This window comes from Columba livia, chromosome 7 (genome assembly GCF_036013475.1).
Source record: "Columba livia isolate bColLiv1 breed racing homer chromosome 7, bColLiv1.pat.W.v2, whole genome shotgun sequence".
NCBI lineage: Eukaryota > Metazoa > Chordata > Aves > Columbiformes > Columbidae > Columba > Columba livia.
In genome coordinates, this window is record NC_088608.1 from 27871329 (window position 1) to 27898209 (window position 26881).

The following is a 26881-nucleotide window of genomic DNA, read 5'->3' on the forward strand; positions in this document are numbered from 1 at the left end:
TTGTAACATTACATGTAATTATAATGATGTGATGACATATGTATTGAAGGGCAGGCATATTTTTAGACCTTCCTAAAAGTTGTCTATTTTAGGCATTCTCTCTGTCTTCTCGCATTTAATAAATATCTAATAACAAGAAGATGAATTTAAATTTAAAAATAAAGACCTCGTATGTTAGCCCTCTTGTGGAAAAGATGTTACTAGTTGAAACACCCCATACTTGACAGGGTATGTCACAGGTAAGTACTGAATTCCTGTAGCTGTGTGTTAATATATTATCTTATCTTTCATTTAATGTTCTCAAAATATGATAGTCCATCCATCTCTCTTTAAAACAGAGTTTGAATTCTGTACCGTTTTAAAGCAAGTTTGTTGTCCCACCTTAGATCTTTCCCACGCATCTGCAGCATTGCATTCCAAGAGAAATATTTCTCTTGTGAGGTATCACTACTCTGGATGTATTGGGGCTTAAGTTCTTTTACATTTCTTAGAATTTACTCTGATTTTAGTCAAATTTAGGATTTGTCTTAATTCATCAAGTAGGAAATCAAGTAGTGCTGAAGTTTCCTGTCCTTAAAAGGGAAAGTATGATTAGTTTGTTCATAAATATTCTTTGCTTTCTGGCCATCTATTGGCTTGGTGTTAACATGATGCAAAGATGATAGCATAATATTTTGATTAAACTTCAGTAGTTCTATCTGACAAGCTTGATTTCCAAACATCAATGAAACTAGTGGGCGATTTGGATCACAGCCTGTGTCGCCAGGCTGTGTTCCAACCCTGTGGGCGCCTGGAAGCAGACACAGGGAACATCTGGTTTATTTTGCTGGTAAGGGGGGTAATGAAGATAAGCTACTAGTTTTATCAGCCTGGTACAGATAAGCAGAGACCCATTAGACTAAAAGGTCTTGTTTGAAATAACCTGTTCTGTTCTGCTCTGAAATGTGGTGATGCTCTGTGAAAGGCTGGTCCCTCCACCCAAGATCCTTTGTGGAGGAGCTGGTGCTCTTGTGACCTTCCCTTGGGCCATTCTCCTGGTATCCTTCAATCAGCTCTGACTTCTTAATGACAGGGCTTCACCTACAAGTAAACCTTTGATGGGATGAAGCTACAGGGTAAAACTATTGTGACAATGTGTACTGCGTGTCTGTGCTGTTTGCAGTGAATGGGAATGTCCATTGGCTTGGGCAGGAGCCAATAGACACGAAATAGTTAATGTGCTGTAAATGGAAGGGTCAATCTTCTGAGTACAATTAGAATGGAAATAATAAAATGGAAGGAATCGTAATAGGTTTGTGATGTCAGAACCGGTATGTTCCCAAACTGAAGCTTCTCACTCTCTGCAACTGCCTGAAAGGAGGTTGTAGCATGGAGAGTGTTGGTCTCGAATCCCAAGTAACAAGAGATAGGACAAGAGGAAATGGCCTCAAGCTGCTCCAGGGAAGGTTCAGATGGGATATGAGGAAACATTTCTTCCCGGAAAGAGTTGTCAGGTATTGGAAGAGGCTGCCCAGGGCCGTGGTGGAGTCACCATCTCTGGAGGGGTTTAAAAGGCATTTAGACAAGGTTCTTAGGGACATGGTTTAGTGCTCTAGTTAGGTTATGGTTGGACTTGATCTTAATGGTCTCTTCCAACCAAAATGATTATATGATTCTATTAAGATAATTTTATGTTTGAACAGCACAAAATATGTGTAGACTCATTACATTACATGGCTACTCAGAGTACACTGATTTCTGAGGCATTTGATGTACTGCTGTATCATAATGTACAGTCATAAAAACGAAATTGAGAATGAAAAATCAGAGATGAGCATGATTCTGTGCAATCTTTAAGTATATTACTTCAGTTGGGACATTTTCCCCCCTTAGACTGCAAAATAAAAATGATTTCAGGTTGTTTGACCCTATGTCGGCAGCCACTGTGGTGTGGGGGGAGCAGGAGGGTGAAGAAACCTGAGTAAGCTGAGGTGTGGAGTCAGCCCGAGTCATTCTAGTCCTCCCTTTCTTTGTGAGTTTTCTGTGGAGGTCCTGGCTTGTTGTCCTAATGTCTAAGAGATGCTGGGATCTGTGCAAAGTGAAGCACACAGCCCTGGTGCAGCCAACCGCCAGCCCATCCTCTGACCTGTTCCACCACCTGCTTTAAAATGCATTTACAAACAGGTAAATGTATATTTTCTCTCTCTGAATTGACTATAAGGTGTTTCTGCTTTTTCCGTCCTCCCACGGGGCGTTTGCAGTTGCTGCTGTTGCAGTGAACACTTTTGTCAGCCCTTACACAGGGTGGTATTTTTTTCCCCAGAGCACTTGTGAGGTAAGACATTTGGAGTGTTGAGTAATTAACTTGCTTTCACCTGGGTGTAATATTGTGGAAATAATTTACAGGAACCATCAATATTGTTCTTAGTTTGCCGGTTATGATAACTACCACAGTGTAGTGGGGATGGGAGCAGCAGAAAGGTAGAAAAGAAACTACTTTTTTTCTGTAGTTACAGAATAATATATTTTTTCTGTAAATATGGGTTTGTTTGTTTTCAGACTAATAGGTACTAATTGCAATAGCTTGTACATCTCTAAAACATGACTCTCTGTCCACAGATGCTGTGTCTGTGTTGTTCTCCAGGCGATGTTTGTACGCACACTTGGTTTGTTGGTTTTGTGACTGGTTTTGTGTATGCTAAATTTTTATGGTTGAAATAGTTTTGCATGTTACAGTCCAAAATGCTTCACACTTTTGTTGTTTAGACCTTTTCAAAAGTAGGGAATATTACATTATCTTTCCCAGGATATTTGATTTTCAGGTTTCACCCGGGATTTCCTGCTGAAAGATATTGGATTTTTAGCTTTAGGCGATCTTTCCTAATCTGCCTAAGCCTTTCAGTGATTTAATGATTAACTACATGGCAGCGATAGTGCAGGTGAAGTACAGTATGTGTAAGGCCTGCTTTTGAAAAGCTATTTTTAACGAGCGCAGTGTACTTAAAGCCCAAATAACAAGTGATTAAGAAAGGGCCAGGTTTTACCATCTTTTTCAAAAACAAGGTGAAAGAAACCTATAATGTTTCTCTAAAGTTCAAGTTATCAAAGTGACAGTGATAACTCTGCAACTTGTTCTTCTTTACAACTTGTTTGTTCATTATTGTGATTTAACCTCAGCCAGCAACCAAGCCCCACGCAGCCACTCACTCACCCACCTGGTGGGATAATGTAATGTAAATAAAGTAAATTTGTATGTTAGAGTTTGCAGAAGTATTCAGCATCAATTTTTTTAAAAAATAATTTATTTTTATTTATGTTGAGTTCAGTTGTCTGGTTTAGCAGGATGCTTACACAGATCTTCTGCATTTAAACCAGTGCTTTATAGGAATAACAAAGAGTCTTCAGAACCTGAGGGATGTAGTTGGATTTTGAGTCGTCTGAATTGATGGGTATTCAAAAAATATGATTTAATAAGTGTTTCCAGGGTGGACCTTTCCAAAGCAACTGAATTTTTACAGTTGCTTTGATATGCACATGTTAAAAGTTTCATTTCAAGCAGAAGCATCATTAGATAATGCAGAAAATAGAAAATAAACTAATCCATGAATACACCATATGTTGTTCTGTATGTTCTCTCTAGGTAATTCTGTATAGTCACTATACATAATAAATAATAAAGTGTAATATGTAGAGCTTGGGGTTTTTGTTTGTGTGTATTTTCATATGGATAAGCACCATCTGTCTGCATGTGCTGTGTTACAGAGAATTACTGAGTGGGTGCATGCAGAAATCTGGTGAACATCTTTGTGTCTGTCTGTTCGGTCCACAGAATTTATAATCATGTGAGAGTTACCACAAAAGTTACTGGTTGTGCAGTAGCTCATTTAAGGAAAATAGATTTGATTGATTTATTAAAATGTTAATTAGGGCAAGCAAAGGGAAGAAGTCATCTTAAGAGTAGGGCAGGTGGTCTGGATCTTTTTTGCCTGTCTGATTTCAGCCTGCATGTGGCCATGAAAAAAAGGGAAAAAAAAAAAAGGCAGAAAATTATTAATAACACAGGTTTAACAAGAATTGGTAGCAACTGCTTTGTTAAGGTAAATACCTGATTTTCTGTCAGTAGCTGATTTCTGGAGCTTTTTTCCTCACTTACGAAGATAACAGTATGGAATATTGGGACTTTGGAAAGCTGACTGTTAGTTAGTTAACCTCCTAACTTCTAAAAACATGTAAATAAGATAAATGGTGGTGAAAAATCCAAGGCAGTTGTCGTCCTACCATAACTCATTTGACATCTGCTCAAGAAACTCTTAAATCTGCAGAAGGCATGCATGTAATTAGAAGAAGGCTAACATATAATATTTTGCCAGGATATATAGATAAGCTTTTATGGCAGCGTTTGGGTAAATTTATACGTAGCATATTTTTAAAGCCAAACCGCTTCACAAACGGTGTTGATTCAGCGTCCTTCGCAAATGCAGCTGTTTCCTGAAGAGTTCACAACCACCGCGGGAGCTGAAGTTGTTTATTTCTTTGAGACTAAAATTTGGCTGCGAGTCCATTCCAACACTTTGCTTGAGCGTCTCTAGTAGCCAGCATGACTCTGAACTGCCTGTAATTTAAAAATATCGAATAATTTTTTAAAAGCCAATAAAATGGAAAAAAGCAGAAGTGGAAGTCTGTAACCTGCCCCATCCTAATGTAAAGATGAGCTGCTGGCAAAGCCACAAAATAAGACAGGGTCTTATACAATTTTTGCCCAAAAAGATGCTTTCTTTTTTACATGTGTAGCTGCCTGGACACTATTTAAATTGACTTTTAAAATGAATTGTAACTAGGGCTTATTTGTGGAGTAGGGCTTATATTTCAAGTATCCTCAAAAATCCTGAAAAATTATGCTAGGGCTTATTTTTGAGGTAGGTCTTATTTTTGGGGAAACAGGGTATGTGACGGCCACTTGTCTGAGTGTATCTTGGGTTACCTTGTCATCAGGATGTGCAAAAATGTCCAGATGCTGAAACAGGGGGAGAGACTGTAGGGTTATTGAGTTATGAAGCCACAAATGTCTACTCGAACAAGGCTGCAGTTGTGATGTAGTTATTGCTGTCACTGTCTAGTTATTGGGGAAGATATTAATTTTTGCACCCAGTTTTCTGTATTTTATTTGGAGGAGGGCCTCCTAAGGCACATAGAACTTTGTGGGTTGAAGTTTGGGCTTTGGTTCCTGTTCCAGGAGAAGGGGTGTAAATTTGGGTAATTCCAGTGGGCAGCATGGGCACAACATGCTGCCTGTTGCTAGTGAAAATAAGAATACACTCTGTTGCTTCCCTGCTTGCTCCTCCACTTGTGGAGCAAACCATGGGGCAGATGTTGAGCATCTCCTCTAACTGCGACTAGACAGGCTGAGTTTCAGCAGAAATGGAAACCTGAGGAAACACATAGTTTAATACACATCAGATACTATAGCAGCCAGGCAGGGGAAGTGTTTAGCAGCCACCCCTGTGTTTTACCTTTCTGAAAGCTTGATCTCAGCTTTATGACAGCTGTTCAAAGTGTGACATCCAAGCTGCGGTCAGTTCCCTTGTGGGGCTTTCTTCTTGCATGAGCACAGCTTAACCCCAGTCAGGGCGAGCTGGTAGTGGTATGGCCACGGGCAGCTCCTTAGCTCTGCACCTGGAATGTCTCCATGTAACAGAATAAATGCAGCTTAAGAGCACCCTGGAAATGGCGATTCGCTGGCTGGTGTGGAACCCTTGCCACTGTCCGCTCTGCTCTCTGCCTGGATTCCCACACTTTTTGTTAAAGCTTAGACTTGTGGCTCTCGCTAACAGCGGTGGGCAAAGTGATCTTCTCGTCACACCGCTCAGTCAGTGCAGTGATGCTTTTCAAAGCTTTGCCATTTCACTTTAAACATCTTGCAATGGAGCCACTGTCAGTCCCATGAGGGATTATTTCATAGTCTTGTGCACCCGAGGATCACAAAGTGCCACATTTTTTCAATTTAACTTCTTTACTTGGCTTCCCCCTTTCATTTACCCATCTTTCATGTGCTTAGTCTTTTAACATTTCTTTTCAAAACTTCACCCATACAATCATTCTCACCAAATCATAATTTTGTGGTGATCCTGTCAATCGGTTGACATCTTCTAATCACGTTGCTTCCCTAACCTGAGTTTTCTTTGCAGCTCACACACTGCAGCATTTAGAAGTGTACTAGGCTTCCTCAACAACTTATTTGAGAAACATGTACTAATTTGATACATTGTGATAAGGTTTGTGCCTAATACTTTTCATCTTCTAATTTGCTGACAATGATATAAAGCAACAAAGTAGAAAACAGTGGGGGTTTATATTCATATTAAAGGATTTTGCTCCAACAATCTTTCCCTGACCTGTGAGATTTTGTTTCTCTAGATCTGCTGGAGAAGTCTCGTGTTGTTAAGCAGCCAAGAGGTGAAAGAAATTTCCACATTTTCTATCAGATACTGTCGGGTGCCTCAGAAGACTTGCTCTGTAAGTGTTACCCTTCTGTTCTTTTCAGATGTTAGTCTTTATATTTAAGGTGCTGTTCCATGCACATCTTATTTTGTGGGAAATGTGATAACGATTAATTTTTCAAATTATTGGTGGTAGTGGCAATAGCAATACCTGGAGTAAATATGTGGTTTGGTATTATCCAGATATCTGAGTCAGAATTGGCTTTGCAAGATACTATAAACAAAGAAGAAAGCCTGTCCTTATTCAGAAGGTTTATCATTAAAAGATACTTAAAGAAAAAATCCTACTAATAACAACAGTTCTTGACAATAAAAGAGCTGCTAACAAGAATGCTGTTAATAATGCGATTTTTATTTGATTTACTAGGCAAACTCAAACTAGAGCAAGACTTCAGCAGGTACAACTACCTGGGCCTTGATTCTGCCAAAGTGAATGGGGTGGATGATGCTGCAAACTTCAGAACAGTTCGGGTAAGAATTAACAGGGGTTGGGTTTTTGCTTGGTTGTACTCAGGAACAAGAAGAATACAGGACCCTGTTACCCAGTGTTTGCAAATGTAGATTCTTAAAGTTACTGGATTTTAGAGCAACAGACTGGACTGAGGAGACAGCAGTACCTGGTCATTTGACTGAAAACTTGGGTTGGGTTATAAAGTAAATTAGGTGGCTAAAAAAAAATTCCGCATTGTAGAAACCCATAAGCTGAATGAATCCTAGAAGTGGACTGGCCTGACATGCCAGCTCGATTACCAGATCTTCTTTAACCTGTCTTTAATATAAAAAAACTTATCTAAGTATAGTAATCATATCATGTTCTTTTTGTAGCAAAAGTGATCATAAAACATTTCTGATTTATGCTAATACAGACAAATGGTGAATTTTGCAAGGATGATCTGTTTAAATGTAGATTCTTTTATCTCATAATTTTATCTGCCCTCTTTCCAGAATGCAATGCAGATTGTTGGTTTTATGGATCATGAAACACAGTCTGTTTTTGAAGTGGTAGCAGCCGTTCTGAAATTGGGAAATATTGAATTTAAGCCTGAATCTCGTGTGAATGGCCTAGATGAAAGTAAAATCAAAGATAAAAACGGTAAGATGAGATTAGTGATGGGAGCAAAACGACTAATTTGCCTGAAGTAATTATTAATTCTATGATTCTATGGTTAATTTTGTAGTTTCTGCAGACATACAATATCCTTACAGGTGAATTAAATCAGATTGTTTCCAGAACGCACCCACAGGCAAATATGGGTTGAATTCTGTACAATTTCAATCACTCTCTTGAAAATCCAAAAATGATCATTTTCTTTTTTTCCCACTTTATTAACACTTTCATCTGAAAAGTTGAACGGTGCTGTGCATTTCTGTAACTGGTTATTCTGCAGTGGAGAGTTTTTGTTATTTTGTAGTAGGGTATCACTGCCTGTCGTGTCAAATTCATTTGGCTCTGATTTTGCAGTTGATACATTTTGAAAGTTCATTTATTTTCATTTCAAAGCTTTTCATAATGAAAAGTAGCCTGTGCTAAATGGAAGAAAAGTTTTCCTCCCAAAATTAACCAGATAGAAAGTGCTTTCAAAACCATTAACTCTTGTTTCCTCATGCTGTGCATGTATTTTTAAAAAGTTGCTTGGCAGGGTAGCGGGGAGTGAGTGTGGATGGGCACACTTCTGTTGAAGAAAACCTGTTTTGCGAAAATACTGAACTACTTAAAAGCTGGTAGTTTAGGGGGGCGAAAAAGCAATGATACGAAAGGATTAATTTGATTTACTCTCTCTTTTTTCATGCTAGAACTCAAGGAAATCTGCGAGTTGACGGGTATAGACCAGTCTGTGTTGGAAAGAGCTTTCAGCTTCCGGACAGTTGAAGCCAAGCAAGAGAAAGTTTCAACGACACTGAACGTGGCTCAGGTAAAAAAAGAGGTCCCGATTTTTAAGGAAATAGTTGTTTTAAATGGCGATTTATTCTCCATTACTGAACCTTAACTGCCCACATGAAAACTGTAACAATTAGTCTGGAGTGAATAAAACATACCACTAGAATAAGTGTGGTTTTCCTTCAGCAGTTTCAAAGTGTTCAAACATACTGGATGTTTTGTTTTTAAGTGTGAATTACTTCAAAAAGAAGAGGGATAGTAAAATATTGCAGAAAATGAAAAAGTTTAACAGTTCCACACAAAACACACGTCAAAAGTATTGTAGCAAACTGTTTTCATTTAGAGGAACTGGTGTAATTTCATGTGAGCTCTACACCCCGTGCTGCTGAAAAACTTTTGCTGCCAGTGTGAATTTATCTTTGTAATGCTGCAGAGCCAGCACGACCGTCACCCGTGTCCCATCCGCTCCGGCCAGCAGGAATGTCCCTGGCCCAGCCACAGCTGCTCGCGTCCCTTTGCTTGGGATTAGGAGGGGGTTTGCGAGTCTTCTGAGGAAATTCGGATGGGCAGGAAGGGAGTGGGAGTGCCTGGATTGTGGGCAAGAACATAAAACATTTGGGATTAACCCAGTGTTCATAACATGTTTCTTCTTTCTTCTGTTTAGGCTTATTATGCCCGTGATGCTCTGGCTAAGAATTTATACAGTCGGCTGTTCTCTTGGCTTGTTACCAGAATCAATGAAAGCATTAAGGTATTGTTGTTTTGTGCCTGTAAAGAAAAAAATCAATAGAAATCCTTTGAATTAAAGTGGACAGTAAAACTGTGTTTGGCAATTTCATTTTTCCTGATTGCATGGTATTACAAGCAAAGCAAAAATTACAAGCAAATAACTGTATCACAGCCCAACAAGTTGCTGTCAGCTCTGTTATGAAAGTATTTTGAAAAATTATGAAAGTTATGAAAATATTCATGTTAAGTGTATTTTGGGAACCATACTTAACATTTTAGTTTACATAATTGCACAGCGTACTTACAAGAGACATCTATTTTCTTGATTCATGAGTGTGAAGTGTGCAGATGACTGATTCAGCATTTAATTTCTTTTTAAGGCACAAACAAAAGTGAGAAAAAAGGTAATGGGGGTGCTGGACATCTATGGCTTTGAAATTTTTGAGGTAAGACCTTTATAATAGCAAAAAATTAGTGCGAGAGCTGTTATTAAAGCTTAATAGAGTAGTTGATGAATTTGTAATCGGAATACATGTAATTTGAATCAAGTGTGTTATTCCTAACAGAAAAATACTAGAAAAGTAAGCCAAAGAGAGACGTCTTAGTATGTCTGGCAATTGAAATGAAAATTTATGAAAGCCAAACTTGTGTTTTTAGACCATAGATAAATATTTATGGTGTGTAAATGAAATACATTTTGTTGTGACATACATTCTGATCATAAGAGAAACTCTGGCAGTGTCATTTCTGCCCTGAGGTGTTTTGTGGATGTCTTTGAACAAGCTTTGTATCCTTTAAAAAAAACTAAAACACCACAACAAAAAATATACATTTTTTTTCCTGTCAAAATTAAACAAGGAGTTATATTCCGTTCCATCTCGATACACTTAGATAAATATTCTCTGCTGATTCTTAGCTAACTATGTGTGGCTCACTGCTGTTTGTGTATGATACTATGGTATTTTGAAAAAAAACAATCAAAGAGGAGTTTTTAATTGTGTTAGAGAACACCAGGGAGAGGGAGTTTTCATAAATCTTATTCTAACAGTTTATTTTAAGAGATTTTTAGATCTTGGTTGGAATCTGTATAGTGTTTAAACTAGAAACTCAGTTGGAGAGAAAAATCAGTAGAAAATATGCAATCCTTATCCACTTCACTACATCCCTCTTGAAAGTCCAGGCAGAATGTTTTAATTGTATAGAAGATGGAAATAATCCAGAAAAGAGTATTTCTACCTGGGAGGGTGGTGTAAATTTTATTTTGGAAGCGTAACATCAGAGTGAGTGCCATTCAAAATACCTCTATAAAGAGGAAAACGGAAGCTGATTCTTTCTTCAAGGGTTTCCCAAGCCAGGTTGTGTTGTTTGCATTAAACATAAGAGCATGTTTATGGAAATATATTGCAAGTGGTCAGGTGGATGGATGGAGATCTGAGGGCCAGATCTCTTCGGAGTGGTCCTTGGTGCACCTTCGGGAAGGTGTACGCTAGAATCGCGCTGCTGGCATCTTCAGGCCGTCTTAGAAGGTCAGTGTCTTAGAAAGTCAGAAATTGGGAGCTGAGTACAGGAGATGTAGTTTGGCAGAAGAAAAATGAAAAAAAACAGGACTCTTTTCACTTATCTTTCGTACCGAATTACAAGGTAGCTTTCCCAATTCATAAAAATGCAAAAGCTTTAAAGTAGTATAGGTGGTTATTGTTCACTCCATCAAATGCCGAGCACTGGTTCTATTGGAGAAGGTGGGAAAGGTTTGCCTTGTGACTTGAGGATCAAATTGGTTGGTACATTCGTTCAAGACAGGATGCTTCCTCTGGTGAGTTAAGACCCGTGGTGACAGCCAAGCAGCTTGGTTCAGCATCACAGAAACACTGGAATTATTTCTGAAAATTGGGTACCATATTTTAATCTAAAGATGTTTGGAAAAGAAATGTGATGGGTTGAGATTTGTAGAGGTAACTGATACAGTTACTGGTATTGTGACTGCTTGGCAATGCTCTAGTTTGAAGGGTGAATAGAAAAACAATCCCTTAAAAAATCCTGAACCAGCTGTATTTCCAGTACCGTCCATTTAGCCATCCCTGCGTTTCCAGACAGGTTCATTTTATAATCAGATACTGCTGGCTTATTCTCAGTTGAATCAAAAGCAAATATATTCTTTCTAGGGAAAGCAAAACTAATTTTCTCTGCAGCTCTAGTTGGAACAAAAGATGTTATATCATAATCCTTAAATTGAATAAAATAATTCTGTAATGAACACTCTGTAGGCAAAGTGTAACTCACCTTGTGTCACTTCAATGAATGTTACATAGTAAGGTCAATTAAGAGGGTGCCTTTGAAATATTTTTATGTTAAGTTTTGCAACAAATAGTCGAATCTCACAGAAAGTATTAAAGATCTTGAGAAAATGCTTACAAAAACTAATTATTGTTGAGAATTTGAGTAACCACTTCACAAAAAGGATATTGTTTAAAGTTAATTATGTTAAAACAACAATAAATTAATGAAATTTTAGCACTGTACAATACCATAACTCAAGGAAAATTCAATAGCGTCTTAAAATGTGTAGCCTAAAAAGTATAGTGGAATTTGGAGTGGTTTGCTGTGTGGTACACTTGGAAACATGATGGCTAAATATTCAAAATATTAAGATTAGCTGAGGTACAGCTACTGGCAGTAACTATATCCGTCTAATTGTAAATTACTTAAAGCCTCTGACTAAAAATATGCCGTTCCCTTTTGAACCTAATTGTTAAGTCAGATTTTCATTTTCATGTCTCTTCTTGAAGTTTAGAACTAACATTGTCTCTAACAAATAATGCTTTTTGGCAAAAATGTATTTGAAAAACTGCTTCATCTGTAAATCTGTATTGTGCAGGCAATATTTCTTGGGCCTTACTCCTGTTTAGGATGATTCCTTAAAACATCCTACAATTCCTCCTGTAAGAAGAATAAAGAAATCCAGGTTTATGATTCTGAAAGCTTCTACACTTCACCTTCTGATGACAATAGCAGTCTTGTTCTATTATATGCAAATCGAAACTTATCAAAAAGATTTTTTTCACCTATTTTTGAAAGATTAATTTATTTACTGCCCACTGTAACTTCTACAATTTCTTGTGATTAAGATGGAGTTAATTTATAAAGTAACTGTAGGTTCCATGAAATCTACCAAAGGAAAGATACAGGAGTATTGATAATGCCAGCATATACTCTTTGGGCTTTGGTTTCTGCTAGTATTTTTGTCAAGCACAAAAGCCATTTTTCAGACAAACCCAGAATCCATCCAAGAAAGCAGATTTAAGGACTTGGCTGTCCAAAAATACAGATTAGGGAATTCAAATCTATCGATAATCCTCCACCTCTGTGGGTTTGGCAGATGTCAACAGCAAGCTTGCCTAAAATATCCACAAAATAGGTGCTGTAAAGCTGTGTTTATTTTTGAACGCTGCTGTGCCCTTTGTGGTATTTTGAAAGTGAAATGCTGAAATTTGGGTGCCTCTGTGTGCGATGTCTCTGGGCAAGGATTTAGGGACTAGGGTTAGCGTGAAAATACAGGTTCGAGGACCAGGTTGTTGTGTAACACTGCTGGAACTTGAGCAGTGGGTTGAAGCCTGACACTAACTGTTCCAGTTAAGTTTATCCACATTTTTGAGCGGCTCCTGATGGTCTCTTCCAAGCGCAGTGATTCTGTGATTCTGTGAAATGAAGGCTGTAGAAGGCAGATGACTGAGGGCCTGGCAGGTTTCAACAGAGATGAGCAGAAGGCTCATTCCATTTGCTTTGCACGTTTAATTTTCTGTTGTGTACGTTTCCTGTGCAGATGAGGGCTTAGGGTACAAATGAATGTAATGGAGCAAGTGTGAATATTTCATCCTGCCCTAGCCTTCAAAGCTAAAAATGTCTGTCTGTGCAAGTTGCCTTAAAGGCTTTATTCTGAATTTTCAGGCACCACTATGTAGCTGGTCCATATGACGAAGCTAATGGTTTGGAGTGCAGTTTTAAGCCAAACAAGGCTTATTCTTGAAATTTGCCAGGCACTGAGAGGACAGTTTGAGAGCAGGAATGCTTTCTGCCCCATCCCTTGGCGGAGCAGTTTGTTCCATGTATTTTAGCATAACCGGAAGTGGGGATGTGCCGAGGATAGAGCTGCAAAACTAAAGGCTGCAGAAAGGAAGGGACTGCTTCCACCCAGCCCTCATTGACCAGAGAAGAAGTGTTGTCAAAGCGGGGAGCTTTACATAGAAGGGACCCTTGCTTGGACTCCTAGGTGCTATGGAGATTATTTTAAAATACAGTTAAAGCTATAACTTCCTGAAGTTCTAGAATCTCAGAAGCAGAGGTGCATCCTGGGAAGTTAATCACCATTTAATTAATCACATTATAATGTAAGTATTTAGAGAGGCTTATTTTGCAAACACAGGTTTATGAAATTGTGTTGGCTGACGGTTTTCAACAAAGGAACTATTTGAAATGCTGGAGCAAATATAAACAAATGCTGCGCTTCAGGTTGTGAGAATAACGTTTTGCCCTACAGCAGCTCTTCTGCCTTAGCAAAGGAATGGATATGATCATATTGTAGGTTCTTGCCTATTTGTAACTCCTGTTGCTCAGATACACTGGAACATAGTGTGATTACATATATGTGGAATATTTACAGTTCTGGTTCTTTGCCTATAGAGATATTTACAGGGAAGCACAGAGATTATTCTAGTTTACATGAGATATTTTTCAATTAAGTTTGATCACTTGGATGTTTGTATATGTAAACAGAAAAGCACAGGATAAATATTGATAACATATCTTCACTAAATTTGCAAATAATTTAAAAAAATGTTATAACTGGGTCACACACAGCTCATTGCTTTCTATATACAATAGTGTCTTTTTATTTTCTTTAAATGCACTTTCCCCATTTTACTGGTTTTCATTTTCTAGCATTTATATTTCTTAGTTTCATCTCATAAACTTTTATGCTTCTGTGGTCATTCATAAAAATCCCCAGACACCACAGGGGGATAAAAATTGAATTTGCTGGTTTTACCATTCGTTCCACCCTTCATCTCAGTGGAGTATGTTGGTCTATAATCATCATTACTTTTGCCATCTGGCTTTTTCTGTAGGAGCCTCAATAGGAGTTTGGGAGCCTGATGGAGCTACCTGGGATCACCAGTCTGTGTTAGGAGCTGCGTTGATGTTAAAAGTTACTTTCTGGAGCTGTATGAGTTAGAGCAAAAGCATCAGTCTGTATGTCTTTCCCTCCCCCCACGTTGATCAAAAAGTTCATTTTACTGACATTAGTTCTGTTGAATTCAACAGTCTCGAGACTTGAAACATTTACGTTTTAAATTATGCTATTAGAAAAGGTGTTGCTGAACAGCTTTTTGTCAGTGTGGTTGGCCTGAGCAATATGTAGATTTTTGAACTGGCTCTCAACAAGAACTGGTGTGGTGGAAGATGAAGAAGGAAGAGGAGATATTGAGAAACACCTTGTATAGGTGTGATACTGATGGTATCTACTACTGAGTCTGTAGATTTGGATCAACAACATATGCTTGATTTGGGGAAAACAGTGGAGAGGACACAAGAAAAAGGAACACTTTAACTAGGACTTTATTATGCAGATGGAAGATAATAATTTACTCCTACCTACTAGTATGGAAAAGTAGCCACTTTTCAGCTTTAAGTAGGTGCCTTAGTTGCCTCAGTGTGCTTACAATCACTGGAATCTGGGTACTCACAAGTGAATTAGAGTTCTTTGTGGGGAGAGGAGGTTAGAATGTGGCTGGTTTTCAAAGGTAAATATCCTGGTTTAGATATTTTGTGTTTGTAAATCTAAGGCAAGAAATTGGACTCAGTGTATGGAGACATTTCTGCTTGAGACCAGTAAGAGGCTTTTAGCCTTTTTTTTTAGGACAGAAATATTTTTGTCTGTTTGCTATTGATATTTTACTGGTATAACAATGCATAAGGTCAGGAACACCTGTGTATGTTTTTTCACATGATTCCATGATACATATGGCTGGAGTCGTCTAAAAAAGAAATTAAGTAAAATATTGAGGAACAAAAACTATTTTCCTTAGAGTTTCAAGCACCTGTATGTAATTCATGCAATAGCAGTGGTTCAAAACTAGAACTTTCTAATCTTTTCATGGTTGACCCTAACAACCTGAGCGAGTACAACATCGTGATCTCCTTGTGTATATGAGCACTATGTTTTTACATGGAGCAGAGTTTTGTAGAGTTCACAAACTTGCTATTCATGAAATGCCACCCTGATGCCCAGTAGTTTGAAGGCTGATAAACAATAAAGCTGCATGAGCAAGACACCGTTATTTGTGAAGTGAAAAACATGGTGAGGTAGGCTTTGATTTTTATCAGTGACTTTTTCTACTTGTCTGAATTTATTGTTGCACCTGGTAAAAGATGGAGAGGATAAGCTGAGGTGAGGGTGGTTGGTTGATCTGTTATCTATAAATTTGACATGACTTTAAGCCTATCTCAGCTGACATTCTGTTTCCCAGCACCTTTAATTTAATTTGAGAGGTTGGGTGTTTTTTTAATTCCCTGAAGGTTATATTTTGTATTCCACAGTGATTTCAAAGGGATAGTTTAAAATGCTGCTATAAAAATGCAGAGATTGAAGTGGTGCTCTCAACATTAAAGTAGCAGAATGACAGCCTGGAAGAGAAGCTGACAATTTGAGAAGCGCTGGTCTCAATTTTTTTTTTATCCTAAGAATATTTGAATTTACCAACTTTTCCTTGCTTTGGGACTGACTGTGCTGCTTCTGTGTTGGTCAAAACCTTTTCTGTTGCTTAACGCCCTTGATCAACATGAGGAGCAAGTATGGTCTCTGGTGGCTGGGTCTTTCCAGCCCATTCCTCCTGGATGGATTTAGTGATGTGCTATTGCCGACATTAATCATTCTCTGTTGCCTCCTAAAAAACAATGTCAGAAGTCCTTCAGATCCCTTCTATTTCTGCATATTGACTTCTAAGAGACTTCATTAGAAATATTGGGGGACAGTTCATTTGTGAACATTCCTCAATGCTTTGTGAAGCCCTCACATAGTTAAAAATTAAAGATATTCAGTAAAGGAGAATAAATTCACAATCTCTGTTGCCTAACTTAGATTTACCCAAAGATAAACACACTAACTGATTTTTTCATACAGTGTTTCTTAAAACCTGTAAAAGAAAATGCCACTTTCAGAAGTGTATCTAATTTACCAAATGTCTTCTGTTCTGTTTGGAGTTAAGTGTTTTGAGAATTTCAGTAATTCTGAACATTTTTCCTCATTTTCTTTGCTGTAATTAACCATTGGCCTTTTGCACTGTATCCATACATAAAGTAAAAAATTGCCTCTGCTCTTCAATGACTTTTTTTCCTGGAATAGCAATTTTCGGTGGCTTGGCAATGTCCAGTAGAATTTCATAGCTTAAAGTGAGTGATTTGTGAAGAACTCTGTGGGTTTTGGTTTGCCTTTCTTTTGCAAACCATAAATGTCACAGATACATAGCAAATTAGGAAAGCATCTAGCAATTACTTTAATATATTGCTAATGGCCTTTTGGTTAGGTGGTTTAGCTGGATTTGCATTTCAGCTTCCATCCTCTTTTGAAGATGAGGACTGTGTATAATATGAGTGAAATGTCCTGCAGTCCTTGTAATTGGAGTAACTTTTTATTCTCTCTTCCCTCCTGTGTTGTTCCCTCCCTTTGTTGAGATGTGTCTGCCAAAGGTTGTATATTTGGCTTTTTGAGACAAAAGATAGGTGGTGATTTAGAGATGTGAGGACGCGAGAATGCTGTTCTCTGATAGCCTCTGATGTGCCTCAGTCCCTTGATGATCTTTGGATAGAACCCACAGATACACTCATGTCCAAAGCAGTAATAGTAACATTTATGCAGTACTTCACATTTTCAGCAACATACAAATATGAATCTGTTAAAAAGTCTGATCTACTTGCTGTGCCAAAGAAATGCTAATGGGTATATTATATTCTGTGTTTTTCTGGAAGTAGTATAAGTACTGACTGCAGTTTATGTAATTTCTTTTTCCAACAGAATGCAGTAAGTATGACTTGTTTGAAGTGCTGATTTTTGATGCATGCCAAATTTTGACTTTCTCATTTAGAGCTGTGCAAGTTTTGCAGTGTCTGATAATTGCAATTGGTGTGAGGGGCAGAGTTTGATGTGGCTGAGAAAGTTTGGTGATCAACTATGATCTTGCTTTACCTAAAACTAAAATGATAAAAGTAATCTGTGCTGCCTCAATATTTTCTAATCTGCTTGTGTGTTCTTAATCTCATTTTAGCAACCAGATCCTTAATTTAAAACATTTAAATTATTGTAGTTGCCCTGAGTCATAAAAATTATATCACCATAACTTGAGCCTCACAGATGTTGTATAGCAGATTTACTTGATATCATAAAAAAAATCATAGTGGGTTATTCTGCTTTTCAGGCTTCCTAAATAACCAATTTTTTTTGACGACTAATACTTAAGACAGAACTCCTCCCAGGGTCTGCTCTCTGCCCCAGTCTCTTCTGCAGAGGGTCACGTGTGTGCTTGCCCCCAACCCACTTTTATATGAATTAGCCTTTTAAAGGGTTTTTTTAATTGATAAAGTTTGTTTAATTCCCCACATTTCCTGGGGCAGTTCCCTGAGCAGTTTGTTGGCAGGGAGGTGGTGGGTTGACCTCTGGAGCTGATAATCTCTTAACCCAGGCTCAGCTGCAACCAGGAGAGCAGCCTGGGGCTCAGTCTGCAGTGAAGTATGATATTTATTTGCTGCTGAGTGGTCCTGGTTGGAAAAGAGCTAATGCTACCATCATAATTTTATTTACCAGAACCTGCAGGAGACTACATTTTACACAGATCAGTGCAGGTAAAACTATTGTTGCTCATTCCCTGACAGCACTTGTGCCAAGGAATCAATGTAGAGGCATCATGAATATAAAGCTACAGAGCTTTTGTCCCTCCCGATGGAGGAAGCCTCAGGAAAGGATTTGGTCTAAAATTTCCAAATTAATCCCATTCTCAATAGAGTATTACTCAAACCATCGCATCGCAAAACCTGGAAGGAGCAGTTAATAAAGCAGCTTGTTGACTTGCAGCTGCTGCAAGTGACTCCAGCTGGGTTCCAGAGTGTTTACACGAGAGCAAACACAAATATGTTTTATCTGACAGGACAACAGCTTTGAGCAATTCATTATCAACTACTGCAATGAGAAGCTGCAGCAGATCTTCATTGAACTTACCCTCAAAGAAGAGCAGGAGGAATACATCCGAGAGGTAACCCCTAATGGATCTTTCCTTGCCCTCTTCCCCTTGCCCCTGTAATGAAGATACTCAGGAAAGTGCACTGAAATCTGTTTTTAGGGAACAGTCACTTTTTGACCACAGGCCTGGCATGGAGCATGTTTGTGTTGGACTATGTGGCAGTCTATTGTGGCAGATTATTAAGCAAAAAAAGTTGGTTTTGGTTTTGTTTCACATTACAAGTTCTCCAGGTATAAACAAAACCCAATTCTCATTCATCAGCTACACTGACTGGCAGACACTGACTGGCAGTTCCGAGCAAGGGCTAATTATTGGAAGACTAATATTGCGTTCTGCTATTAGTGCTAACCACGCTGTGTTTTGGATTATGAAGTCGCATCTGGGATACACCCTGATAGTGGCCACAGCTAATCCCATTTCAAAAGAGAATTGGGTGGGTGTAACAAGAGCATACAAGTTGAAAAAAAACCCTACAAGTAGATTTTGGTTCTAGTTTTCTTTCTGTTAATTATTGAAGGGAGCTGTGTGAGCTTTAAATTTAAGATGTGCTTTGGAGCCCGGACTCTGGTGATTGATGGGATTCTGTGACTGAATGTCACGTTAAAGTTTTAATAGGTTTTAACGGCACTTCCCATGATACACAGACAAAATACCAGCTCGCAGCTGTAGGACCTGACATACACTGTCCCTATGCAAATTGGATGATACTGTTTTGCTGGGTAAACACTTTAAAAAATTAAATAAAGATCCTGCTTTATAATCCTGAGGATAACGTGAAGTTTTGGTGGAATTTTTGCATTCAGTGGTGAGACTCTTGAAACATCATTACTGTAATTTGCTTCTTGAATGATCTTTCAAACACTCTGGAAAAAATAAACTGTAAGATGTACCACAGAATGCAAATTGAAAATGAAGCTCGTATTTTATTTTTTCAGTCCTCTGCACTAACAGTCTTACCTCCTGATGCATTAGCATCTCATCTTGGAAATTATATTGCTGATATTTGAAAAAAATAGGATATTAGCAATATCCGAACAACTGCCAGACTCTAGATGTTTCAGATAGCCTTGTCTAAATTTAGCCCTCTTTCTTCCTTCTGTTGAAAAAAAAAAGCCAACGAAGAGCTTAGAAATGTTGATCTGGGATGCTCGCAGGGAAACGGGTTTGTTTCCTTGTGTCCAGTGGGTGGTGGGAGCAGCTGGCGGGGGGCCAGGGAGTGCATGGGAAGCTGACACGGGTGGGGGAAAGGAATGGAGAGCGGGTTTGGCAGCCGCTCAAGGACAGTCCTTTTGCGTAGATAAATGTTAGCAATAGATGATTGCATTTCTTTTTTTAATAAATAAAATGTTGGTAAGCACATAGAATTAAATTTTAAAGTAGTATCTTAATTAACTGGAATATAACTTAGATTGCCTAGAGGAAAATATTCCTCAATTGTTTTCCTGTTCATACATTTTTTTTTTCCAATAGGGGATTGAATGGACTCATATTGAGTATTTCAACAATGCTATAATTTGTGACCTAATAGAAAATGTAAGTTATATTCAATAATCTCTCTGAATAATTTTTAGTGCATTAACTGAATTTAGCTGTAAAGTCTGTACACATCTTTACACACTTTGATTTTATAAAAGAAGCAACTCGTTGTATTAGTCATTTTATTTTGTATGGTAAAAGTTTATTTTGCTATTTTTTATGAGACTGCATGTTAGAAATGTTCAGCAGCATCTATGACAAAAAAAATCCACAAAGACCCACAAAAAATCCACAAAAAAAACAACAAACCAACCTTTAAATGTTTCCATTGAGTGCTGTTTTCACTAGCAGATATCACACGATGTGTTATAAGTTATATTTCTTTTCACATGGAAACTAGAAAAATCAATGACTTGTTATTGAGTGCTTTAGGTACAGAAAGTACTCGTATCTAATAAGAGGACTTCCAATGACTTAGTGCAGCAAGAAGGATAAAATTCCTTAACAACTGGAAAATAATAGGTTTTAACAATTAACATATAACGTATGCTGGTTTTACTCCTAACATGGCTACTTTCATTTAAGTTGGAGTTTCTACAGTCTGAGTAAACGACACGAAACTCCAGCATGAAGTTCAAGATTCAGATCTCAAAAGCAGTCTCAAAAATTGAGGTAATGGGGATAAGGAAAAGAACCAAGCTTTGAGATGGCTTGAAGAACAATTTTCTGGGTTGCAGAAGTCAAATGAGAGAAAGCAGTCTATTTTTTATGCCTTGAGGGAAACGTGATGGAAACAAACACTAAAGCTCTTGTCTTGAAACTTCAGAACCAAACTGGAATCCTGGCCATGCTAGATGAAGAATGCCTGAGACCAGGAACTGTTACTGATGACACCTTCTTAGAAAAGCTGAACCAAGTCTGTGCCACTCACCAGCATTTCGAGAGCAGGATGAGCAAGTGCTCGCGGTTCCTCAATGACACCTCCTTGCCTCACAGCTGCTTCAGGATCCAGCATTACGCTGGCAAGGTACGTGGTGAAACTGAGGGTATGAGGTGGTTTGGGGTGTTGTACCTGTGGGAAGCCAAGGTTTGGTACAAAAAGGAGGCTCTTTACCCATTAAATGATATTACAGTAATGAAGGAAAATTGCTTGAGTCAATAGTTGATCAAAAATCACAATGAGGGTGGTGAGACCCTGGCCCATGTTTCCAGAGAGGTGGTGGATGCCCTGTCCCTGGAGACATCCTAGGCCAGGCTGGATGGGGCTCTGAGCAACCTGGTCTGGGTGAAGATGTCCCTGCTCATGGCAGTGGTTGGACTGGATGAGCTTGCAAGGTCCTTTCAACCCAAACTATTCTATGGTTATATGAAAAAACCCAGACCTGTCTTAATCTTTTCCATCTTAAGCCTAAGATTTGTGATTTGGGCTGAAAGTTTTGCTGAGATGGTGCTGCTCTGGTTGAACTCAAGGGCAGTACTCCTTACAGCAGAGGAGAAAAATGTCCCATATGCTTTGGTGGTGAACTGCTTGTGCTGCTGGGTCTCTGGAAATAAAGATGTTGCTTAGAATGACAAAAATTCACACATGTCTAAAGGCAAGATATTTTGGAAAAGATGTTCTTTGTCGCTGAACTAGCTGAAGTCACAGGATGGTTGGGGTTGAAAGGGACCTTTGGAGATCATCTATTTCAGGGGTGTCAAACTCATTTTCACTGGGGGCCACATCAGCCTCACGGTTTCTTTCAAGAGGCCGAATGTAATTTTAGGACTGTATAAATGTAGGAGTAGTTACAGTTAATACAGTCTTAATACACCCATTCATTACCTTTATGTTATGTATTTGCTAAGAATATTTCATAATAGCATTTAATCCATCAAACAGGCTGGTTCGTAGCAAGCAGTGGGGTTCTTCGATCGTTATTGGCATTCACTTACCCAGTAAAGCAGTCAGTGAATTCCTCCTATTTTGGCAGGAAAGTTGTGTTTTTCCATCCTCAGCTGAGAACTTTTTGACCCAGTCACTGGACAACAAAAGTCTGATTCTCCTTTTATGAAGTATAAACAAGTTCATATGAACAGGTTGTGGGTTTTTTTCAGTAGTAGCAGTGACTACTCCTGTCAGAACCATGTGCTCCAAAGAAAAATGCTGCCTGAGTTTCTAGTGTCTTACTGTTGTGTGAAATGTTTTATTCAGTATTCTATGTACTTAGTACACATCTATGTAGAGCTGAGAAATCGTGAAACTGAAGGATCTGTATTACCAGCTGGGTGACTTGTTGCAATTAATCAAACTAAAATAAAAATAAATTAAATTTAAAAAGCCAGTAGCAATCCGAGATCTGCAGGAAGTTCCCCTGGACGCCTCCTGGGTCCCCAGCTGCAGGTCAGAGTGTTGCTTTCATGCTTGTTGTCATTGGACTGTTTTTCTGGTGAAAGATCTTTAAAATATCAGTCCCCTGAGAACTGCATGGGTAGCTGCTTGCTGCTGCAACATCAAGAGGTGATATTTCATATCTCATTTTAGTTAGGCAAATAATGTAAGCATTGGTACTTTGAAGGGAGAAATGGTATTTTTGCTGTTGTGATACGAAAGAGAGGGAAAACCCTTTTGTCAGCCAAAAAAAGATCGGTTTGGAGTGTTGGCAAGTAGCGACGTAGCTGAGTTATCACATATTTTTTTTTCCTATTTCAGAAACCAGAACTGATCAGCTGTTAGCAGTGTGAGAAATGCATCTTTCTCAGGAAGCGTGTTCACAGGCATTTTATCCAACAAAAAGTCTTCCAAATGTCAAATTTAAAATGAAAGCTGGAATGTCCTTTGTCTTGGATAGTGAGAAAGAAGAAGAAATGAATTTCTTGGTTCAGTTTTGAACAAATCTATGTTATAATTCTAAACATGCTCTGATGTGACTCTTCTGTGTTTTTCAGGTTATGTACCAGGTAGAAGGATTTGTTGACAAAAATAACGATCTTCTGTACCGTGACCTCTCCCAGGCCATGTGGAAGGCCAGTCACTCTCTTATCAAAGCCTTGTTCCCAGAAGGTAACCCTGCGAAGATCAACCTGAAGAGACCACCGACGGCAGGTTCACAGTTCAAGGCTTCAGTCGCTACCCTGATGAAAAATCTTCAGACCAAAAATCCAAACTACATTAGGTAAATTACCCTGTGGCAAGGCTTTGGTGAATTTTTGTCTAGTGAAATTAAAAAACCAAAACAAAATCTTGATTTCCAAGGGTAAACTGTTGAAATATATGGTTTGGACTCGCAATAATAGTCGTTGACACTGCTGCAAACTTTGTTTGTTTTCCTTCTCAGGTGCATCAAACCCAATGACAAAAAGGCTGCGCACATTTTCAATGACGCCCTGGTGTGTCACCAGATCCGCTACCTCGGTCTGCTGGAGAACGTGCGGGTCAGGAGGGCAGGTTATGCCTTCAGGCAAGCGTACGAGCCCTGCCTGGAACGGTACAAAATGCTGTGCAAGCAGACGTGGCCCCACTGGAGAGGGCCAGCCAGGTAGGAAACCAGCAGTGTTCTTATCTGCCCTGTTTGGTTGTCTTTTTTTTAATTTAATGAACTTTCAAATATCATAAAAGTAAGTTAAAAACTAAGCCATTGTGGCTCAAGTGTTTTACTTGTTTATTGTTCCTTTGCATCTGGTTCCAGGTTTTCATAGTCATAGAACATTTAAGGTTGGAAAAGACCTTTAGGATCATTGAGTTCAACTGTTAACCCAACACTGCCAAGCCCACCTCTAAACCATGTTCCTAAGAACCTCATCTCCGTGTCTTTTAAACCTCTCCAGGGATGGTGACTGCACCACTGCTCTGGGCAGCCTGTTCCAATGCCTGACAACCCTTTCCATCAAAATATTTTTCTTAATATCCAATATAAACTTCCTCTTGCTCAAGATTATGCCATTTCCTCTTGGTCTATCACTTGTTACTTGGGAGAAGAGATTTTTAAAGAGTTCGTTCACCAAGAAACCGATACTTTTCAGTAGGCTCAACATTACAGTTCCTTGGCAAAGGAGATTATTTTAGTGATGAATGAACCTAGTAATGGGAAAGATTTTGCATGTGAGCAAGGACAACACATGGTTTTTAGAATATATTGCAGCTTTTACTGATTTGGGCCTGAAAGAGAGAGATTAGTCAAAACGACGATGTCTGGAGTGATCAAAATGACACTTATCTTTAATAGCAACGTTCAAAGTGTAGGAACACCCATTTATTCGAAGACAGTCATCATATCTTCTGTCCTTTCAAGAAAAAAAGTACATAATTATTTATCAACATCTATGAGATAATACTTAAATATGTAATTTTAAATTGCATAGTATCCGCATGTATTTTACAGATGATGTCTTGGATGTGATGAGCTTTTCTTAATTATTTTTACATGTGTCCACCAATAGCATGATTTAAATTCCTTTCATAATCGATTAATAACTTTAGCTACAATTGAAATCTTTAGGTTATCTAGATAATGGTGGAAGTGCACTATTGATAACAAGAGCATTATTAGAATCCTCATAAAGTTCTGTGCAATTCTTCTCTTTTTCAATAACATTTATAAAATGCAATTGATGGAGTGTGGAACATTAGCATTTGTCAAACTTGTCAGTCTTTGTTTCACGTTTTAATTTATTATGAGAGTCCTTCCTTTTTTTCTTTCTTTTTATTTTTTTTTTTAATAGTAAAATCATAAAAGGAAAACATAGGCCATTGCTGATGATATAAAAATAGGTCTTTTTTCATCAAATTATTCTGAACCTTTACAGTGATTATTCTTGCCTTTAGCTAAATAACCAGTGAGTAAGTGGGTTAGGTCTCCAATCTTCTTATGTCAAGCGCTATGTAAGAATTAAAAATAGGCTTTCATATACTTTCCATTAATTATTCTGTGAATATGTAAACTAAGGAGTTAGTGCTGGGGGTCATGTTTATTAAGCTTATTTGCTTCTTATTAGGGCTGGAGTAGAGGTGCTGTTTAGTGAATTGGAAATCCCTGAAGAAGAATTTTCATTTGGTAGATCAAAGATATTCATCCGCAACCCAAGGACGGTAAGTGAAAAATGCCTTCCCCTTCAAAATCAAGCCACTTTTCACAAGGACGGCTTGTTATCAACTGCATCGTTCACTGCCCAGTCACTGCAGATTTTTCTAGATACTGTGCTTTGATGTACTGTTGTGGAATATGGCATTAAAAAAGCACTTTTTATGTTGGACCCATTAAAATTGGTGTGAATCAAGACTGTCGTAGCTGTCAGATTGAATTTAATGTAGCTTTTTTGCACTAACTCGTGGCAACATATCTGCCACTAACCCAGTTGATGTACGTGCCTGCAGCTCTGAAGATGAATAAACCAAAAGGTGTCTGGAGGAGGACTTGAGTAGAGATTTCTCTTAAAATAACTGTGCTTATGGGTTTTTTGGTCTTTTCCTCCCTACTGTTTTTCTTCCTACATCAAACAAAATCCTAAAAATCTCCACACCCAGCTCTTCAAACTGGAAGATCTGAGAAAGCAGCGGCTGGAGGACTTGGCTACTCTAATTGCGAAGATTTATAGAGGTTGGAAGTGCCGCACACGCTTCTTGTTAATGAAAAAGAGCCAGATTGTGGTTGCCTCTTGGTACAGGAGATACGCAGTAAGAGAACATCCTTACTAAATGGGGGAGGAGGGCGTTCTTTTTATTGTTTAATATGTTTTTTCCTAAAAACTTGATATGATATTTCATATGATATTTTTCCTTGATATGTATGGAGAAGTTTTGAAATAATTCCATTGTTTGATAGTATTTGAGCACCAAATGTGAATAAAAGGAAACTGAGTTTCTAGAGACCACTATTAAGTATTTACTTTGTTCTTAAATAATTAAAAAGCTCACCAGAGCCCGTTAGGTCTGGGAGAGTGGGATTTTGTGGCGCAGCTGGGAAGAGCCTTTTTTGTTGAGCTGAAATGCTTTGCTGCCTGGCACTTAGAGTGCTCTCAAAGCATATGGTTAATGGGTAAAAAATGTTCGGTAATATACATGTGCAGTTCTGTGGAATTCAGTCATTCCTAAGGCTTTTTTATTTTTGCCTTATTTGGAACCTTTGCATTTGAGGCTCAAGAATGCTGCTTGGGAGGATCCCAGGGATTTATTTTAATTATAGCTTGTAAGACTCATAGTTCACTAGTTGTTATTGATACAGTTCTAAAACAGTTTCAAATCTCTTTGTAGGCTGGTTATTCTGTGTCATGAACCTAGTGGTGCTGCTTTACGACTCTTTCTTGTCTTTTCATCAGTTAGTAAATAACATTAACTTATATGAGAAAAAAAAAGTATTCTTTTTAAGTTTTAAAACAATTCTTAAACATCTTAGCTGCATTTTGCTATTGTGTGCTTATCAGGAAGCTTGATAAAATATATGATATGGAAAGGAAGAAGCTGCAGAATTGACAATCGCAGTTTTTCACTTAAGCACTTCTGTTTATCATCTTGAAAGCCAGTAGTGTTTGGTTCATTTATCTTGGATAATTTGGAAAAAGTAGGAATAAATGCTTTTTCACTGTAAAACCTCTCCTCTCTGAACTTTTAGGATTGAACGCACCGTTTCCATGAACGGCATCATTACAGAGTTGCATTGTGCCCATATGGCTTCATTATGATCTCATACGTTCTAGATGAATTAAAAATGGAGTTGCCTCAGCTAGATTGGCACAACTGTTACTATAAAGAAAACAAATACATCACAAAGTACACATGATTTTTATTTCTTAACTTGTTGCCAGGTCTTTCAACTATTGTCCACTTAGGCTTATACTTAGTCTTACACTAACCATTAGTCTGGTGGAGAACTTCTAAAAAGGAAGGAAAACACTCAGTTGTCCAGGAAGTTAATTGTTCACACTGGCATACTTGGGTAATACTCCAGCATGTCATTGGGATTTTTTTCCAATTCCTAAGTTATCATCACCATTTAGTATTATAAAGGGACTGTAGGTAATAGGAACAGCACAAGTCTTATGAAAAGATGGTAAAAAGCTTA

The 26881-nt window shown here is 38.2% G+C and overlaps 1 protein-coding gene across 9 annotated transcripts in view; it reads left to right on the forward strand.

Moving 5' to 3' along the window:
- Nucleotides 1–26881, forward strand: part of MYO1B (myosin IB) — a 139239-nt gene that overhangs the window by 93300 nt on the left and 19058 nt on the right. For all 9 annotated transcript variants that reach the window (XM_065068929.1, XM_065068932.1, XM_065068928.1 and 6 more), the window contains 13 exons: nucleotides 6394–6492; nucleotides 6844–6947; nucleotides 7422–7569; nucleotides 8271–8389; nucleotides 9020–9106; nucleotides 9465–9530; nucleotides 18276–18380; nucleotides 19839–19901; nucleotides 20671–20871; nucleotides 22773–22999; nucleotides 23162–23362; nucleotides 24819–24912; nucleotides 25348–25497. In XM_065068929.1, coding sequence (XP_064925001.1) covers nucleotides 6394–6492; nucleotides 6844–6947; nucleotides 7422–7569; nucleotides 8271–8389; nucleotides 9020–9106; nucleotides 9465–9530; nucleotides 18276–18380; nucleotides 19839–19901; nucleotides 20671–20871; nucleotides 22773–22999; nucleotides 23162–23362; nucleotides 24819–24912; nucleotides 25348–25497 — 1664 coding nt within the window. The remainder of the gene's footprint in view (nucleotides 1–6393; nucleotides 6493–6843; nucleotides 6948–7421; nucleotides 7570–8270; nucleotides 8390–9019; nucleotides 9107–9464; nucleotides 9531–18275; nucleotides 18381–19838; nucleotides 19902–20670; nucleotides 20872–22772; nucleotides 23000–23161; nucleotides 23363–24818; nucleotides 24913–25347; nucleotides 25498–26881) is intronic.